Source organism: Dermochelys coriacea, chromosome 1 (genome assembly GCF_009764565.3).
Source record: "Dermochelys coriacea isolate rDerCor1 chromosome 1, rDerCor1.pri.v4, whole genome shotgun sequence".
Classification (NCBI taxonomy): domain Eukaryota; kingdom Metazoa; phylum Chordata; order Testudines; family Dermochelyidae; genus Dermochelys; species Dermochelys coriacea.
In genome coordinates this window covers 100,053,499-100,074,395 of record NC_050068.2, presented here as the reverse complement: position 1 = coordinate 100,074,395, position 20,897 = coordinate 100,053,499, and the positions used below count along the sequence as shown (strand labels likewise).

The 20,897-nt window shown below is 42.2% G+C and overlaps 1 protein-coding gene across 1 annotated transcript in view; it reads right to left on the bottom strand.

Moving 5' to 3' along the window:
- Nucleotides 1-20,897, bottom strand: part of PCCA (propionyl-CoA carboxylase subunit alpha) — a 408,049-nt gene that overhangs the window by 373,658 nt on the left and 13,494 nt on the right. The window contains exons 2-4 of the mRNA XM_038386634.2: nucleotides 19,252-19,329; nucleotides 17,163-17,210; nucleotides 16,980-17,048 (exon numbers count right to left, since the gene is read on the bottom strand). Coding sequence (XP_038242562.1) covers nucleotides 16,980-17,048; nucleotides 17,163-17,210; nucleotides 19,252-19,329 — 195 coding nt within the window. The remainder of the gene's footprint in view (nucleotides 1-16,979; nucleotides 17,049-17,162; nucleotides 17,211-19,251; nucleotides 19,330-20,897) is intronic.

The following is a 20,897-nucleotide window of genomic DNA, read 5'->3' as shown; positions in this document are numbered from 1 at the left end:
ACCCAAAACTGCATTTTTCAGCAAATAAACTATGACAGAAAAAATTCACTCAGTTCTCATCCCTACCCCTTTCTACACAAGGTATTCAGCCACTAGACTGATGTGAACATGGATTTCAGTGCGCGCGTGCGCGCACACACTTCCTACAGTGACCAGATCACAAATGTGAAAAATCAGGACACTTTTTTTTGGGGGGGGGGGGGGGTGGAAGACCATAGTTGCCTATATAAAAACAAAATTCCCTAATACTGGGATGGTCCCAATAATATGGGGATATCTGGTCACCCTGACACCACCACTCACCCACTTCAATCTGTATCCTACCCAGAGGAGTCATGGACATCCCTCCCATAACACAGCTGATGCATAGACATGCTGGCATGTCCATTCCAATATTGCCACTCCCCACCACCACCGGAGTACACAACAGATCTTCAGGGTGACGTTTGCTCTAGCACGAAGTTAACACATATCATGGGGGTCTTTCTTGTACAAGTTGTGATGATTTGGGTAATCTACTTGTACAGCTTATGAATTCTGTGCAAGATGAACTCTGCCAGTGGTGGAGGGAGCCTCCCAATTTAGTGGGTGCACCATATTAGACTCTAATATAATCGCATTACATTGAAACAAAAAATAAATACAAAGAGTATGATACAAGCAGAGCACCAGCGGAAGAGGTGCGTCCGGTGCCGAACTAAGCGCAGGGCCTATTGCACAGTTACCTAAGGGCTAGTCCCAATTTCTCACGATGACAAGAGACCCTGCCCAGGATGCATAAGGGGAGGCGTCTTTGCTCAGCATCCAGATGCAGCTGCTCAGAGCAGGAAAAGGCCTCGTCTTCAGCCCAGTCCCCTGCACTCCTTTTCCTGCTGCCTGGAGATCCGGACACATGGAGGCAACCATCCACACCACTCCACCCCCCACAACTCCCCTCTGGGAGATTTTTGCCTTTCTGGCCTTCATAGCAGCATGCAACTGATGTCACTGCACAGTGAACATGGCCAGGAATAGCATCACCATGACAAAGGATCCAGGCTATAGAGCCACACATGGTTCTCATGCAAAGGAGAGAGGATGACTCCCTGCCCTTCTCCCTGCAAAGGGTGTGTTTGCACCCTTTGTTTCATGATTTCTATGGATGCAACTGAACCCATGAACCCCTTCTAAAGCCACCTCTGCTCTCTATGCCCTGGTCTACATTGGGGGAGTGGGGGGAGGTCGACTTAAGATACGCAACTTCAGCTATGCCAATAGCGTAGCTGAAGTCAGCTTAACTTAGGTCGATTTACCTGACCGTGAGGATGGTGGCAAGTCAACCGCTGCCACTCCCCGGTCAACTCCATTTCTGCCTCTCGCGAACTGGAGTTCCGGAATTGATGGGATCGATTTTCCTCATCTAGAAAAGATGCAATAAATCGATCCCCAATAGATCGAGGACTACCCAGCAGGTCCAGCAGGTAGTGAAGATCTGCCCTATATGTATCTTTACCAAGCTGCAAAGTCTATTTTGAATGTGTAGCTTGGATGCATGCTGAGCAGAGAGCCTAAAATATATACATCAAGAGGACCTTCCATCTTAAATGGAGAGCTTATCTATCCTCTCTGGACACCATATTAAAATCTAATCCTTTATTTACTAACAATTATAAAGAAACCATGAAAAGCACCAAGAACTTTAGGCCTACTGGCACTATTACCAGCACCCTCTCAAATTTCCATGATTGTCACTATTTTGAGAGCAACCCATGCCCAGAAAAATTTGTTCAGAGAAAAATAAAATGTTTTTTCCTGAACTGGAGCCCTGTGACTCAATGAAGGAAGAGTGAGTGTTTGAAGACATCCTTTATTACAAAAGGAGCAGAGGCTGCACTTCTGTAGCTAAGATTAAAGTTATGCATGAGGGAAAGGCATTTGTTTTCCCGATACAGGTAATAAGCTGCTACAATCACTGAGAGATGATCACGCATTCTGAAACTTCTACTGTGGCATTCAGCCATGGACTGTAGACTCATTGGGCCTGTAATATTTTGTCATATACATTAATAGTTTATTCAGTGTTACTTGGATTAAAGATAAGACTAATGCAAAAAGTTGGTTTTGATGCCAGTTTTTGGACTAAATTGAGAATGTTTGCCAGGTGGGTTTTAAACAAAGCAGGGATTTAATATTTTAATCATATTTATTCATTCAAGGTGTTTTTGTCATTTGCCGTTAGCATACAGTACAATTGAGCAAAAGCCTGGTGTGGAGTAGATATTAGATTATAGCTCAAATAGATGAATGGATTAAAGTAAGTAACAATGCTTCCTAGATGTTCAGTTAACAACATATGGGCATCATATTCCCAGTAGAGACAGATTTCTGCTTGAGCTTATCATTTATACCTCTGAACATAGGTAGCCATCCATTTAAAAAAAAAAAAAAAATCATAAGGACTTCAAGCCACTCTATTCCAGTTCGCTAAAATCCCAACCACCAGTTTGCTACAGCATCCCAGGACCATCAATTTATGTACGAGCTAAAAAATGGCCTATGGTTTCTGCTACTTTACAGATCAAGCCATTACACTGTTTGGGACCAAGACGATGGGGGAGGAAATCACTTATACAGAAACAAATTAATTTTAAGTACTATTTTTATGTTTTTTGTGATGACACCTGCCAAGGTGGGGGGGAGGAGGGAGAGAAGGAGAAGTGAAAAAAAAAAAATCTATGGCACTCAATGCAAGTGTGACCCCTAGTCTACTAGAGAACAGGCGTAGGACTAGCCCTAAGAGGTTGAAGAGGGAATGCACAGCACTTATACAAGTGCCAATAGTCAGCATTGACAGAAAGGGCTAAACCAAACACGAAAATAGGTGCAACCTCCCATGGCACCAGGTGAACCAGCAGTGATCCAACACCAGGATATGCTAAACATAGATGGGTTGCGTGCCAGAGTGTGATACCCATAACCTTGTGACATGCTCATCACTCATGGTAGGCATGATCTCTATGGACTACGTCTCCTTAGCAGTTTCTTCTACACTTCAGTAGATGAGTAGCTATACTACAGTAGTACTCAGCTCCTGGTCAGCATCTTATTGTGCTAGGCAATACACAGACATAAAGGTAGGCTTTGTCTTCGCCTTGACAAGCATACCCTGAGACTGTATATCTAAACTGCAAAAACCAACCCAAGGTCAGTGAGTCTCAAAGTCCAGGTCAACTGATTGGGGCTGGCAAGGCTTGTGCTAGAGCAGAGCAGGGCAAACTACAGCCTGCGTCTGGAGGGCCAGATATTTTAATCTGGCTTGCCCTGCTCTGTGCAGCAGCAGCAGCAGCAGCAGCAGCAGCAGCATGTCCCCCCCTCCAGCTTCTACATGCAAGGGGCAGCCAGGGGGCTCCACACACTGCCCCTACCTCAAGTGCTGCCCCCGCAGCTCCCACTGGCCAGAAACCACAGCCAATGGGAGATGTGGGGTGGTGCCTGCGGACAAGGCAAAGTGCACAGAGCCACCTGGCCACGCCTCTGCGTAGAAGCTGGAGGGGGGGGGGGGGGGGGATGTGCCGTTGCTTCTGGGAGCTACTTGAGGTAAGCACCGCCCGGAGCCTGCACCCCGACCCCCTCCTGCCCCAGCCCTGATCCCCCTCCCACCAGTAAAACCCCTCAGTCCCAGCCTGGAGCACCCTCCTGCACCCAACCCCTCATCCCCAGTCCCACCTCAGAGCCCGCACCCCATCCCACACCAACCCCCAATTTTGTGAGCATTCATGGCCCGCCATACAATTTCCATACCCAGATGTGGCCGCTGGGCCAAAAAGTTTGCCCACCCCTGTGCTAGAGGGCTAAAGATAGCAGCCTAGACATTCAGGCTGAGGCTAGATCACTGACTGAAACCCAGCAAAAGAGGAGGGGCTTAGAGTCTGGGTTCCAGCCTGAGCTAAAGTGTCTATATAGGGAGTGCCCCAATATACATCTCCCCCTTATTTGTTTTGCATATCCATCATCAATAGGGGAACGTGTTTCAATTCACACCAATCCCAATCTGCATATCCGTTTGCTATTTACAGTACACTACTGCAAATGACGGATATGTGGATCGGGACCATTGGAACACATTCCCCTATTGATGAGCAACAGATATGCACAGCCACGGGTGGGCTGTGGCCCACTCACTTAACATCCAGGCCCAAACCGCAGTCCTGGCTCTGCTCCCACCCCAGCGCTTGCTCCACACCAGCTGCTCAGTGCTCCAGCTGAGGAGTGGGAGCAGGGTACACGGGCTTGCCCAGTTCCAGCCGCAGAGCTGGGTTGGCGGCTTGCCCCACTCCGCTCGACTGGCCCTCCTGCCAGGAAGCAGAGTCAGGCCACAGGGACTTCCAAGCCCCAAGCGCCCCGATCCCACTCCCTGGCAGGAGCGCGGGGTGGAGTGGGACAAGTCCAAAACACTGGGCGATGGGGTGGGGGGCATGGAGCAGTGGAGGAAGGGGTGCACATTTTTACAGTGCCTACCATTTTTTCAGGAGCCCCGGTCAGAGCATCATCTCCCCAACCCTCCCTGCAAGGTGGGCTGGAGGTGGGGGGGGGGGGGAGAAGAAGAGGGAGGAGTGCAATATTAGATCCACCAGTACGGAGAAATGAGGGAGAGGGTCAAAAAGAAAATCAGGAATCCACTGAAAGTAGTTCTCTCATGTTCACAACTAAATAAGCAACATGGTACATCAATATATATGTTTTATAAAAAGATTACACCAGGATGTGAAAAAAAGATCATGCTATCAATATTCCTGACCAACGAACATTAAGTCCCCCCACTCCATGCTTGTTCATCAAGCATCCCTTTAGTTATTCTAAATATTTTCTTGGCAAAAAGCTGGGTTACTTTTGCCCAAGATGTAATCTCCAGCCTGAAAATGGACCAATAATAAAATAATAATAGTAGCTATAATTAGAGCAAGAGCAACTAAATGCCCACCTAAAAATATCATTTAAGGGAGATCTTGATGCACCTTTTATCATCATTTCATTAAAAACTATAAAGGTCTTCTATTACTATAGTATAGAAAAATAAAAGACTTTTCCTTAGCTGACCTCCCAGCGTCACCATGTTTTGTTCCCTCTCCATCACACACACAAAAACGCTGTTAACCAAATTGACAGTTTGTATTTCTTGTTGGCAAAAACAAAACTAAAGAAGTCTAAGTATTTCAGCAGTAACGTATTCCATTTAAAAACTATTAGATTCTGCACAGAGTCAAACAAAAAACAAAATCTGAGAATCTAGAAATGGACCCCACAAAACTCTAGTGTATGCATCTAAGATCACGGCAGAACAGAAGGGATATGGAGAAGTTAAAATGTATTGTTAAATATATTGTAACTTTTGGGAAAGGGGGAGCCTATACAGGAAGAATGGGCTCTACCTACACCAAAATGGAACCAGATAAAAAGGGTCCTAGAGCAGTTTTTAAACTAAAGGCTTGGGGGAAAGCCGACAGGTGCGGAGGAGCACGTGGTTCAGACAGACATCCCTTGGAGATTCTATCGTACAGTTTAGTTCATTTACACTTCATTTGATTCTACGCTTTCACATATAGTGCCACTCCCCCACCAGCACAACTGTTCTGTCCTTTTGATATATTTTTGTACCCTGGTATTACTGTGTCCCATTCATTATCCCCATTCCACAAGTTTCTGTGATGCCTATCATCAATATCCTCATTTAATATGAGGCACTCTAGTTCACCCATCTTATTATTTAGACTTCTAGAATTAGTATATAAGCACTTGAAAAACTGGTCACTTTTGAGCTGTCTCCCATTACATGATGTAATTGAATGGGACTTTTTTTTTTTGCCCCCTCTCATTTGACTGTTTCTCATCAGATCTGATCTATATTTTATAGTCTTCCATCCTTTCCTCCTTACTAGGACACAGAGAATCTCCATTATTAGATCCTCCCTCAAGGGATGAGTCTGAACCACATGCTCCCATATTTGCCCTCTTCCAGTCCTCTGGAATCTCTCATCTTCCACGATTTTTCAAAGATAATCACCAATGGCTCAGATATCTCCTCAGTCAGCTCCTTGAATGTATTTCATCAGGCTTTTACAACTTGAAGACATCTAACTTGCCTAAAGAAAAGGAGTAGTTGTGGCACCTTAGAGACTAACACATTTATTAGAGCATAAGCTTTCGTGAGCTACAGCTCACTTCATCGGATGCACCAGATGAAGTGAGCTGTCGCTCACGAAAGCTTATGCTCTAATAAATTTGTTAGTCTCTAAGGTGCCACAAGTACTCCTTTTCTTTTTGCGAATACAGACTAACACGGCTGCTACTCTGAAACCTAACTTGCCTAAATAATTTTTAAACTTGTTTTCCCTATTTTTGCCTCAAATTATACCTCATTTTCATTGGCATTTACTATGTTAGACATCCAATTGCTACTAACCTTTTTGGTGAAAACTGAAACAAGAAAGTCATTTAGCACTACTGCCATTTCCAGTTATTGTCTTTTCCCTCACTCACTGAGTAATGGATCCACCCTGTCCTTGGTCTTCCTCTTTCTTCTAATGTATTTGTAGAATGTTTTCTTATTAGCCTTTATGTCTCTAGCTAGGTTATTCTAATTTTGTCCTTACAAGTTGTTTATATTGATTCTTTGGAATTTAACTTTTTTTTTTGAGTTTCAGATCATTGAAGATCTCCTGGTTAAACCAGGATGGTCGCTTGCCATACTTCCTGCCTTTCCTATGCAGTGGGATAGTTTGCTCTTGTGCCCTTAACAACAACAACTCCTCTGAAAAAACTGCCAGCTCCCTCAAACTGTTTTTCCCTTTAGACTTGTTTCCTATGGAATCTTACCTACCAACTCTGAGTTTGCTAAAGTCTGCCTTCTTCAAATCAATTATCTTAATTCTATTTTCCCTCCTACCATTCCTTAGGATCACGAACTCTTATTTCATGATCACTTTTACCCAAACTATCTTCCATTTTCAAAATCTCAATAAGTTCCTCCCTATCTGGTCAAAACAGAATCAAGAACAGCCTCTCCCCTAGTTGCTTTCTCCATTGTCTGAAATAAAAATGGTCTTCAATGCATTCCAAGAACTTGTTGGTTAATCTGCATCCTGCTGTATTAATTTTCCCCAACAGATGTCTGGGTAGCTGAAGTTCTATCACCACCAAGTCCTGTGCTTTGGATGTTTTTTTTTTTAAAATATGTTTATACAGTAATTAGTATACCTTGGGCACAACTGCTGAAGTAGTAAAAATTAATGCAAAAGTTTAGGAATTGAGCTATTTGGAAATTTTCTGCCAAAGCTGAGCTTTGATTTTTTTTTAAAAAAAATTTTAAAATTCACAGGAAGTGAATTCTACCTTACAGTCAGTTCTAATTGGAAGGTTAGAGACTGAGGGGATTCTGGAAGCAAACTCATAAATAAAGATATTACCTTCAGCTGACATTTTATTATGAATTCACACCTGCATAGGCAGCGTAAAAGATTATTCCAGGTTCACAGGCTTCCAGGAACTTTGCATCAAGACAGGCAACATTTTGGAGCATGCATAGCCCCTGCTTACACTGAGGAAGTTGTGAGGTCAAAATGTACCATGCAGAATTTTCGTGCCACAGAAAGCTTCCAGGGGTAGAAAGCAGAATCCAAACTCAAAATTAACCTAACACTATGACAGCAAATGAACTGGGCAAGAAGCAGTAGGGAGCTGGTGGAGACTCCCAAAATTCATCTTTGAAATCCAAGAACTAGACACCAAGCCAGAGCTAGCCCATACAAAATTGAGGCACATGACTGTCCACTGGACAGATGGAGCAGTCAAGATGTACAAAAGAAATTCTGGATGGAGAAGCCATCTAAGAGAGTGTCACAATTTTTAATGGAAACATTCCAAAATACTAAAGAGGAAAATGAGAGCAGAAATGTTTGATATATTTTTATAGCAACATAAAAAAAAAAAGTAAAGTTATGCCTTTTGTGTAACTGCATAAAGACCATTATACACCAGGCCTTTTAGGTGATGTCTGTTATCCCTTCCCGGGAAGGGAAGCACCTGAAGCAGTAGCACCTGAAATATGGGTTAAAAAGGCCATACTTTAAACCTTTGTATTACTCTGCACTTCAAAATAAAGATGCAATATGTCCCTAAACATTCTTTTTTTACCCTGTATACATCTTAATATTGTGAATTATATCTGGAGTGATACAAAAAATGTTGATGTGCACCTTTTTCCCTTACCAAGGTTTTTCTCTGTTAAATTTTTTTTTCTTCATGATAATGGTCTAGCAAAGTTCTTATGCGTTTATAGTCCCTGCCGATCTAGACAGAGGAGTGTGCATTCCTTTTACAAAGGCATACATTTTAAAATAGGGTTTAACTGATTTTTGACTTTTTGTACCATGTCAAATATGTATATCCACAAGTGAAAGCAATCTTGCTGGTCTTATTCAAGACTCTAGTGGTCATCATTAAGCCAGCATAGTTTAGCACAGTGGTCACCAACTGGTAGATTGCGATTGACTGGTCAATCCTGGAGCCTCTGACAATTGATCATGGTCTCTGGCTGGCTGCTAAAAGTCCAGCAGCGCAGCTTCCACTGGCCAGGAACGGGGGGCAATGGGAGCAGCAGGGGCGGTGCTTGCAGGCAGGAGTAGCGCATGGAGTCACATTCCCTCCCTCCCACCCTCTCCCAGGGGCCACAAGGGCATGCTGGCCACTTCTGGGAGCAGCGTGGGGCCAGGACAGGCAGGGAGCCTCGCTTTAGCCTCACTGCGCCACTGAGCGGGAGCTTCCCAAGTTAAGTGTCACCCAAACCTCTGCCCCAGCCCTGAGCCCGCTCCCAGAGCCAGCGCCCCATACCCCCTCCTGCACCCCAACACTCTGCCTCAGCTCAGAGTCCCCTCCTAAACCCAAACTCCTTCCCAGAGCTTGCACCCCTCCCCCCTGTACTCCAAGCTCAGCCCAGAGCCCTCTCCCACACTCCAAACCCCTCAGCCCCAGCCCAGAGCCTGCACCCCCTCCCAAACCCATGCCACAGCCTGGTGAAAGTGAATGAGGGTGCAAGAGAGTAAGTGACAAGGGGGGGGAGATGGAGTGAGCAGGGTGGGGACTCAGGGAAGGGGTGGGGGGTAGATCTTGGGTTGCACTTAAAATTCAAAAAGTCATCTTGTGTGTAAAAAAAAAAAGTTAGAGACACTGGTTTAGCACAATATTAGCTTCAGAAAAAAAAGGTGGCTTTTTGCAACTCAGGACTAAAGTGCATTGGCAAAGTCATACAGGGAAATTTATACGGTGTGTGTCTAAACCCCACACTCACAATGTCTAATGATATTATTTAGAGACCATCATAAGCACCACCCTCCATACCAAGATAATGGAGGACAGACAAAGTACTGTACTGAAATATTTTGTAATCATTTGGATAAACAAATGTTTCCATTATGAATAGAGTTATGCATGCGTTATGTTATGAAAGATAAGGCTCACGATAAACAGACGTAGTGTTCTCATCTCGTAATCAGAACCAGATATCAATCTCCAAAAATTTATCACATGGAGGATAAACCAGAGCAGTAAGTATGCAACAAACTTCACACAATATAAATGAATTCCTTGAACTCACTAGGCATCAGCACTTCATCCAGTTAGGAGCTACCCCACTGTGTTCAAAAATTTTCAACAAGCAATTCAAGAAGTTGTGTAACACTCTGCCTCCTGGACATCTTGCTGTTTACTCTGTTTCCACCCACCTGGGCAGAAATGTGCCACGTAGCGACTATCAAAACTGTCTATAGACAGACAATACAAAACAGGAGCTCTCTCCAATAGGCTGTAAAATAGACAACTTAATAAACTGGTTGTTGGGTTTCAGAGTAGCAGCCGTATTAGTCTGTATTCGCAAAAAAGAAAAAAGGAGTACTTGTGGCACCTTAGAGACTAACAAATTTATTTGAGCATAAGCTTTCGTGAGCTACATCTGATGAAGTGATCTGTAGCTCACGAAAGCTTATGCTCAAATAAATTTGTTAGTCTCTAAGGTGCCACAAGTACTCCTCTTTTTTGGTTGTTGGGTGTAACACAACAGTGTTAGTGGGCAGGCATATTTTCTATGCCCACCTGAAGATTCAGAGAGCCGTTTATGAATTTCAACTCTTGCTCTTCACAGTATTGTAGATGGACCTGTTTTATAAAGGACTTTACCAAACAGGTGCTTTCAAAGCATTACTATTAATATGTAAAACCTTAAGCAATACAAGACCAACCTAAGGGAGTAACTGCCGCCTTCGGATACTACCATAGCAACTGCAGCCACTGAACTGCAACTTCTGACCACACCTACTTATAGCAGCATGGCACAGAACTAGCGGAGCTCCCACAACTGGACACTCACTAGACTGCTGTAAAGGGGCCCACAACTCCGGCCTCATGTGCTTTAATCCTCCAGAGTCTGAACTGAACCAGGCACTGGCGTGAGGTTTCTAGGCACAATTTTGGGGTACAGATTATCTGTCTAGCACCTATGCCGAGAGCTGGGACCTCATGGGTCCTCTGCAACTTAAGCACACCCTCTCCCTGAGGTCCAGCCACAGATTCTCTGAAGAGCTAACCTCTGAATTCTAAGGCACATAGTGGGTGTCACCCACACACACACACTGCACAGAATTCTAACACACCATTGTTCTTTATTTAAAAGCAAAAGAAATGCAATTCTCTTCAAAAGTATTAAATCCTACATGCATTTCCCTCCAGAGCATTCTTTGGGTTCGGGTCAGAGTCCTCTGGGGATATCCAGGATCCTTTTACTGTATCACATGGCTTCTCTTCTCAACCATGGAGGCCCCCCTGCCCCCTTTCCAGGTCAGTTTGCTTTGGCTTTGACTATGTCCAAAGGCTTCCTGCCGAGTCCTTCTTAAGTCCTTGCTTTGTCACCAGTCCCTTTATGCTGTTTGAGAATTTTCCACCGTCCCAACTTCCCTAGCCTCTTGCAGAGAAGTAGGATAAAACTGATTCTTTTAGGCTTGAGCTAATCCATTGTCCCAAGGTGTTTCCACCTGAATGGGAGCCAGTGGAGTTCTAAAGACCCCTGTTTTACCTGGTCTGGGAGGGATGACACACAGTTCTTGTAAACAAAGGTGGAAACCATAAGCACAGATGTATTCAATGATGCAGCAATTTTCTTAATCTTATAATAGCAACCAGAATTCATAAGTTGAACAAACATTCTCCATCTCACCACAGTGCCTATGATGTGGAACTGCTCCCCCTTTGAGATTATGTTGTGGTGGGCAGATTCTCCCATATTGGCATCTTGATGCCAAAATGCCTAATCCTCGCTGTAATACTCTCCCCCTGGATACACACTAGAATACTTCTGTGCTATCAAGACATTTACATTTCTACATAGAATGTAACTATATTGTTATATATGAAGGGAGGGATCTTGGATGTATTTTGGAGGCAGGTATGTTTTAAGTTTGCCTTTGTTTTGTGGTTTGCCTGCTGCCCATTTACTATTAGGCCTCTACATTTGTATACTTTATCAAAACTATCAGAGGGGTAGCCATGTTAGTCTGGATCTGTAAAAGCGGCAGAGAGTCCTGTGGCACCTTATAGACTAACAGACGTATTGGAGCATACGCTTTCGTGGGTGAATATCCACCGCGTCAGATGCTTGTAGTGGAAATTTCCAGAGGCAGGTATAAATATGCAAGCAAGAATCGGGCTAGGGATAACGAGGACCTCGTCCTTCCTGATTGACCTAACCTCGTTATCCCTAGCCCGATTCTTGCTTGCATATTTATACCTGCCTCTGGAAATTTCCACTACAAGCATCTGACGCGGTGGATATTCACCCACGAAAGCGTATGCTCCAATACGTCTGTTAGTCTATAAGGTGCCACAGGACTCTTTGCCGCTTTTATCAAAACTAGACACTTAACAGCATACTTTGTGATAGCCTCCATTTTTCAGAAAGTGAGAAACAAATGGTAAATATTTCCAAAGTGGGAAGATTAATAGTCTGAATCCAAGCAATTAACCAACTCTACTCCCACATTTGTGTTATTTACTTTTGCCAAAGTAGAATTAAGAAGTCAGGAATACAGGTTTGACAGCATCCCTTTTAATTGCATGGTAATCATCAACAAAACTAGAAGCAAATCACAGTGCTTCTTCAAAAGAGTGGACTAACTGGGACAAATATACCTCAACTGAGTTACCTGTTTCTAGATTAGAAGTTAATATTTTTAAAATACTGTGTATAGCCTTCCAAAGAAGTATTTTTATTGTCTAAATTTTGACATTTACTGAATTTTAAAAAAAAAAAAAAAAAGAGTGACAGTCAGAGAAGTTACCCACAGTTTTAGATCATCCAGTTTCTCCTTCCATCCCCCTACATCACTGGAGGATTTTTCTACAGTACATCTGAGTCCAGTGCAATCGCTTTTATACAAGCAAAGTATCTGTAAGTTTAGAAAAAACTCTGGCACATGTATTTTGTCAGCTTTAGTTCTGCTCAAGGGAAGTATGTTTTAGTGGCCAGTAAACAAATATCCAATCCAGAGTGTTATGAACATGAGAAATGTTTGGGTTTGATACAAAAGCAGATCACACCTGGAGTCCTCACTTCAACTGAAAAGAGACCAATATCAATAATTAGCCTACATTAAGGTATAACTAGTCATCTTTTACTTCACAGATTTCCAGTGACTTACTTGACTTTCCCCATGGGATTTTTCTAGTCATTTATAGTTAATTACATTCTATGGCTATAGAATCCCTGCTGTGTTAAAAATACCAAATAAAATTATTTTATTCATTGCTTTATGCTACATCTAATTATTGTAAGCCTGTTCATTTATCAGAAGCTTTTAGCTCATTATGTTAGGCATTACAATATTTCTTTAGCTTTTCTTTATAGTGTTTATTCTAGCAATCCTATACCTATGGTTGAAGGGGTACTTTCAGCCTAAATGCCTATTTTCAAGCACTTTTTTTTTTTTAAAGTAAGATTGCTTTGGGGCTGAAACATCTTTGTTTATTCTCAGTCAAATTCAGCAACTTTTGGTTTATTTCTTTTTGTTTTTAAATTAAAAGATCTGGCAAAATCCCACTGGCCCAATTCTTACTTATCCAAGTGGCAAATGAATCTTCTTTCCAGTTATACTTTTCATGTGCTTATACTGCATTCAAGTAATTCACAATAAAATATTTCCTGGGCTTCTTCAAACAACTGCTGGTAGTTAAAATGTTAACCAAGTGTTTTAAGACCACAGAGTGTGTATTATGGCCTACCCCTCTGTTCTTCAGCAGCTCTATTGTCAAGGTCTTTGTGACTTCCTATATTCCACTTCTGTTGTTTTTGATTTAAGGAACCATTTTAAAGCAGTATATTCTCAGTTAAAATAAAGGATGACTGTAAATTGTTTCCTGCTTCATTCTGGACATATTCTATCTAGTATTTTCATCCTCCTGGTATGTGTAAAGCTAAGGGAAATAGGGTTAATTGATGATGGCTGGAAGCCGTGTTCTCTCTAAGCTGCGTAATCACAAGGCCACCCAAGAGTCAATCAAGTGCTGCATACTTGATTAGCAGAGCCAGGTACATCCAAGCCATGTGTTCAGGTGCCCCTCCCCCTGCTGCTCTGCAGATGCATTCTTCCTGCCCTGCTTTGGAGCCCCTGGCCAGCTGCTCCCAGGATCCTCCTGCTTAACGTGCAGACGGGGGGAAAGAAGGGGAGAGAAACACCAATGTCAGGGTGTCTCCCTTCCCTCTCCCCATGTACCCCAGCTCTGCAGAGATGGGGAGGGGAGACAGGGCTCAGAAGCAAAATGGAGCTGCTGCAGTCTGAACAATGAGCCTACTGGTGAATGCCTTAAACCTAGGTTTCAGAGTAGCAGCCGTGTTAGTCTGTATTCGCAAAAAGAAAAGCAGTACTTGTGGCACCTTAGAGACTAAAATTTATTAGAGCATAAGCTTTCGTGAGCTGTAGCTCACGAAAGCTTATGCTCTAATAAGTTTGTTAGTCTCTAAGGTGCCACAAGTACTGCTTTTCTTTAAACCTAGGCTTTACCATATTCACATTTCTGCCACTTTATTGGCTTTTTACATTATACATAGTTTAAACTAACATCTGCACCAATGCCCTTCCCATGTTATCAATATAGACAGCGTATTAATAAAAGACATTAAATTCTCAAAAACACTCACTAAAAACTATGCTAAAACCAGTTATAATCAAAATATAGCTACAACATAACCCTGGGTTATGACCTTGCTAGCTTCAATTTTCCTCATCTTACTATCTTGAGCTTATCTTCATGCTAAGCAACTCATTTTCCCATATTCTTCTATACTTAGCAGACATGCTCCTTGCAGTGTTGTAGGCATACCCCTAGTGAAACAGTAGGCTATTCTCACATAATTCTTGGCTTCCAACTAAACTGGTAAAAGCACCATTACTGATAACTAAACATTGACACCTGCCTACTAGAAACTGAACAAGAGACCAAAAACTCATTTTTACAGTACACTGAACAGCAATATCTTCCAATTACCACTGGCCTGGACTTAATTTCAGTCAGAGGGTATGAAGATAACCTATTCTTCTCAGGGATTTGGACACTAACCTGGGGTTTGAAACCCAGGATCGGTCCCCTGCTCTCCTACAGTCTTCATGTGTGACCTCAGGCAAGTCGTTAGTGGCTGGTCCAGACTACAGAGATATGAATTGCAGAGTGCCCTGAAGTGATGCACTCTAAACGCTCCATGTAGACCCTGCTGGTGTGAACTCAAAGATGCTTTGAAATAGGGACTACAACAGTGTGAACAAACAAGACTATGTTAACATGTTTCAGAGTAGCAGCCGTGTTAGTCTGTATTCGCAAAAAGAAAAGGAGTACTTGTGGCACCTTAGAGACTAACAAATTTATTAGAGCATAAGCTTTCGTGAACTACAGCTCACTTCATCGGATGCATTTGGTGGAAAAAGCAGAGGAGAGATTTATATACACACACACAGAGAACATGAAACAATGGGTTTATCATACACACTGTAAGGAGAGTGATCACTTAAGATAAGCCATCACCAGCAGTGGGGGGGGGGGGGGGGGGGGGGAGGAGGAAAACCTTTCATGGTGACAAGCAAGGTAGGCTAATTCCAGCAGTTAACAAGAATATCAGAGGAACAGTGGGGGGGGGGGAGGGAGAAATACCATGGGGAAATAGTTTTACTTTGTGTAATGACTCATCCATTCCCAGTCTCTATTCAAGCCTAAGTTAATTGTATCCAGTTTGCAAATTAATTCCAATTCAGCAGTCTCTCGTTGGAGTCTGTTTTTGAAGCTTTTTTGTTGAAGGATAGCCACTCTTAGGTCTGTGATCGAGTGACCAGAGAGATTGAAGTGTTCTCCAACTGGTTTTTGAATGTTATAATTCTTGACGTCTGATTTGTGTCCATTCATTCTTTTACGTAGAGACTGTCCAGTTTGGCCAATGTACATGGCAGAGGGGCATTGCTGGCACATGATGGCATATATCACATTGGTAGATGCGCAGGTGAACGAGCCTCTGATATTGTGGCTGATGTGATTAGGCCCTATGATGGTATCCCCCGAATAGATATGTGGACAGAGTTGGCAACGGGCTTTGTTGCAAGGATAGGTTCCTGGGTTAGTGGTTCTGTTGTGTGGTGTGTGGTTGCTGGTGAGTATTTGCTTCAGATTGGGGGGCTGTCTGTAAGCAAGGACTGGTCTGTCTCCCAAGATCTGAGAGAGCGATGGCTCGTCCTTCAGGATAGGTTGTAGATCCTTGATGATGCGTTGGAGAGGTTTTAGTTGGGGGCTGAAGGTGATGGCTAGCGGCGTTCTGTTGTTTTCTTTGTTGGGCCTGTCCTGTAGTAGGTGACTTCTGGGTACTCTTCTGGCTCTGTCAATCTGTTTCTTCACTTCAGCAGGTGGGTAGTTGTAGTTGTAGGAATGCATGATAGAGATCTTGTAGGTGTTTGTCTCTGTCTCTGGAGCCCCGACCTGGGGTATTCTATCTGCTACCCAAGATCCATAAACCTGGAAATCCTGGACGCCCCATCATTTCAGGTATTGGCACCCTGACAGCAGGATTGTCTGGCTATGTAGACTCCCTCCTCAGGCCAGGTCATTACACAAAGTAAAACTATTTCCCCATGGTATTTCTCCCTCCCACCCCTCCCCCCACTGTTCCTCTGATATTCTTAAAAAGAAAAAGGAGTACTTGTGGCACCTTAGAGACTAACAAATTTATTAGAGCATAAGCTTTCGTGAGCTACAGCTCACTTCATCGGATGCATTGAGCTGTAGCTCACGAAAGCTTATGCTCTAATAAATTTGTTAGTCTCTAAGGTGCCACAAGTACTGCTTTTTCTTTTTATGTTAACATGAAGTAGATACCTTTAAGTTTATGCCAGTAGAGTATTACATGGGGTAGTCAGAGAGCTCTACAATTCACACCTCTAATCTGGTTGTGGTACTGTGTAGATAAGCCCTTAAATTCTGTGCTTCAGTTCCCCCATCTACAAAAATCAGCAAGAATACACTCTACCTCACAAGGGATGTAGACAGGAGAACTACAGCAGAGACTGAGGTGCTCAGGTACGATGGCAATGGGGCTACAAGTACCAAAGATAGATTTACACCATTATTGACATTCAGTGCAGGATGATTTTCAACAGTCCTTGACAATGTTTTAGGAACACCAACTTTTGCCCCATAATTTCAGCCCACAAGAGACTTTCCCGTTAGCCTACCTACCTTCTAGAAATCCAACTTTTGCTTCCATCATTCTTATACTGTTTCATTCTTTCTTCCCCATTTGTATAAACCAATTTTATAAACACTGTTACTAGTTACTTACTATTTCCAGTTGGTCAGAGTCAAATAAAATTAAAAAAAAGGGGAGGTGGGGGGGTGGGGAGAGAACAAAATGGACAGACAATACTTACAGCACTGGAATCAATATCGCTGTATATAGCGACAGTTTTAATGCCCATCTTCTTGCATGTTTTAATCACCTATTTATTTAAAGAGAGCGCGAGAGAGAGAGAGAGAGAGAGAGATTTCAGTATTTAAGTAATCTTATAGCAAAAAAGTTCAAGAATGATAAATGCTTTAAAGTTATAACTGACCCTGCATGCAATCTCTCCTCTGTTCGCGATAAGGAGTTTCTCAAATGTCTGAAGGGGAAAGAAAGATATTGACAAATCAACATTTTTCTTTTTAATGACAAATATACCTTAAAAAACCCAAACACTCCAGTAAAAAGAAAAAGGAAAAAAAAAAAAAAACAAAAACACACCTATGAGGTAGGCCATGTGTTTAAAAAAAAAAAAAAAAAAAAAAAAGAAAACCCTTTGTTCGTACCACAGTCTAATCTTGATTATTCTGACTGAAAGGAAGACAATCAATTCAGATTAGCAGTGATCAAATTGGTCTCCTTCCATGTAATTTTTCCAACTCTGAACTGGAACTTTTTCGCTTTGTCCATATTTAGGAGTTTTGTCACTAACTACGCTGGCATAATTAAGAGGAAGTGCCTTCCCAGTGCAGATGCAGTTATACTAGAATACAGGTCTGTCGACACAGTAAAGTTACAGTACTGTAAGCCAAGGTATGAATTTAAAACATAGTTATACTATTAGATATTCTTGTGTGGAAATATAGCAGTGCCTCCCCTGGCTTCAGTTTCTTAGATTGCTTGGGAAGTGTTTAGGCCAAATTTAAAGAAGGCAGCGAGCCACTTATTTCAAAGTAAGAGTGGCCAGAGAGGGAGCTAAACCTGAGTATAGTTATGTGAAAGGTGGCAAGTCAGTTCTGCAAGAGACACACTAACAGTAGGAGACACTGAACTCTTGTTCCTGCTTTTACAGAGGACATGTTTTACATCCAGCAAGAAACATCACACACTGCTTTTGAGCAACATGCTGTCTTTCCTGAGTAGGTCATTTCCCCTAATTAGTGGAAGATCTTGAAATTCAGTTGATTCAGTTTTTTTAAATAATGTTCAGATAACTGAGTTTGAGCTCCATTGACACCCACTACCCCCTGCATGTACTCACAGGACTTCCAATTAACAGACTGAGGGAAGCTAGGTTTCAGAGTAGCAGCCGTGTTAGTCTGTATTCGCAAAAAGAAAAGGAGTACCCTGTTTCACTGTCAATACAGAGCTATCCTCATGACAGAGAGGAAATTAACCATAGTGGGAGACAGAGGAGCAGTCTAAGTGAGTGACAGTCGAGACTTGTAAGAAATGTCTCGACTGCAAATTCATGATCAAATTCACCAAGAATGAAGTTACTTTTAAGAAACTGTTCTACAACTCCTGTTCCCACCACCTTTCATTTTCTAATGTAGCGGTCATCCCTTGTCAGTTGCTTCTATGCTGACATGTAAATCAATGGCTTGTATTCCCCAGAGTAATACACAGCTGCCATATTTTCCCCTTAATACCAGAACACATCCAGTATCTGCAATCATTCAAGTAGACTTACTTTAGAGGGAAGCCAAGTGAATAAACCTCCTACTAGAAAAAGTTTTGCCTGGCTAGTAGCTGCAGACCGAGATTGCTACTTCCTGATTCAATTAATGGGCCAGACACAGGGGGGAAAAAAGCTGGCAACCTCCTCAAACTTGAGGATTTATTCTTCTCTGCTAGCCCTATAAAGTCTCATCTTTATCACTCCCTAGCATGTAAACTGTTTGTAAACATGAGATTTGGAAGACATGTTAGGTCATTTAATAAGTGTCCTGCTGCTAATGCAGAGCTGCTGTCTAGAGTAATTTGCAGTATTTTGTCCAATGTAGCTTTAGAGAGTCTCAAGAAATGGGGACTCCACCTCTTCAAAAATAATGACTAAGTGTAGTGTAAATAACTATTTTAAATGCATTTTGGAATGTAGAAGAAATGTACAGTATGTCAGGGCATGAGCAAATAAATATCCTTATTCTTGGGAGTGTATTTGCCAAAGAGTGAGGTGGTTTTTTTTAAATCTAACATTTAAAGATTATATAAAGTGATTCAATTTAAGATAAAACAAATTCAGAACCAGGATCAACAAAGTAACATACACTAGTTGATCATACTATGGTTTTTTGCTAGTGACAGGCAGTCTCACTAAAACTGCTAGTGTTACCATAAGTACTGGAGAAAAGACAGACTTCTGGCTTTCAAATACATGTTTATGGTACAGTATAGTCAAGCAATTTTATAAAGCTTACCTTTTCATTGGGATCATATTCAGCTGTATACAATGTACGTGACGTTATAAGGCACCATCTTGAATGGCGTGTTGCACACTACAAAAAACGTAGAGGGGATAAGGATTCAAATTACAGATGTTTGGTTAATTAAAAGAACAACTTAGATAAAGTTTCTTGAAGAAACTTTAGTTATTTTAAGCTACAAGGAAGTATAAAAAATAACCACATACCCCCACACTTGAAACTTTACATTTAAACATAAAAAAAAAAAAAAAAAAATCAGGAAGTTTCAGGAAAATAGATATGTATTATATTCAATCTAAAACTTATTCCACTGCCAAACAAGAGCACTGATTCTTCATGGCTTGATCAGTTATTAAAGTTAAAATTGCAAAAGTACCATAAATTATAAGCCTTGAATGTTCTTTTACCGCCACTCTCCCCCCCTCCCTTTAAAAAAAAAAAAAGGTAGCTTTTCTCCCTATGATTTTAGGTTGGTGGCAGGGGTCTTGGTTTTAAGTTTAAAAAGGGGGGGGGGGAAGAATTGAGTACCTCTCACAAGAGAGATACGAAAGAGAACTAGGAAGAGTTTAGTTCTGATAGAGAAGCCTGAACACACCACACTGGTCTAGCAGACAATCTCAGACCTGAAATGCTATATCCCCTGGGATTACGTGCTTTGAGGCAGAAACTAAGCAAGCAAGCAAAAGTGATTTTATGTGGCTAAGAAACTACTAAAGGACCAGGTTAAGACTAAAGGCACGGCTGCCCGGGCACAGCTCCCAGCGCTGCCCGGGCACAGCTCCCAGCGCTGCCCGGGCACAGCTCCCAGCGCTGCCCGGGCACAGCTCCCAGCGCTGCCCACACTGGCGTTTTAGAGCACTGTAACTTGCTGCGCTCAGGGGGGTGTTTTTTCACACCCGAGCGAAAAAGTTGCAGCGCTGTAAAGTGCCAGTGTAGCCATAGCCTAAGTTTTCTTCTGGCCAAAATGCTAATTTGAACTTAAGTGTCCAGAACTAAAAAAAAGGATAGTATATTTTCATCTACTGTCCTACTAAAGGACCAGGTTAAAGGACCTATATATCCACCAACACGTCCATCCTCAATGATTTTGGAATTTGTTTACAATAAAAATCTCGTTATTAGTTCAAAGCTTAAATATCCAAGTTTTTCCATTTCATGTAGTTTAAAACAACTAAAGCCAAATTAGTGGTGTCCCTTCATCAAACAACTCTTTATAAGCACTTCTAAGTGTAGTCTTTAAAGCTGATGAAGTGGAAAGATTTGGTAGTCTATTTGACCAGTACATCAGATTACTTGAAATGTCATTTTGAGACTCCAGGCAGCAATTTTGGATGAGCACTGAAAACACCCACAAGAATGACTAACTTACAGGAGGAAGCAAAAGCTCAGAGAGATACTGTTTGTGCATCACCCATCTTTTCCTAGGACACAGATGTCTCTACTGCAACTGCCATCTTATGGAAGACGGGCTAGTGGAACAAAGATTAAAAAGTCTGCAAAAGCTACTATATACAATCTCTCAAACTGTCGTTAATTAAATTCTGTCAACTGATGTGGCTTATAAATTTAAACTACTACTAATTCAGCTAAAAGCCAAGCTCCCATAGAGAAAAAGGCTAGTTTCTACACTGCGCACCTTA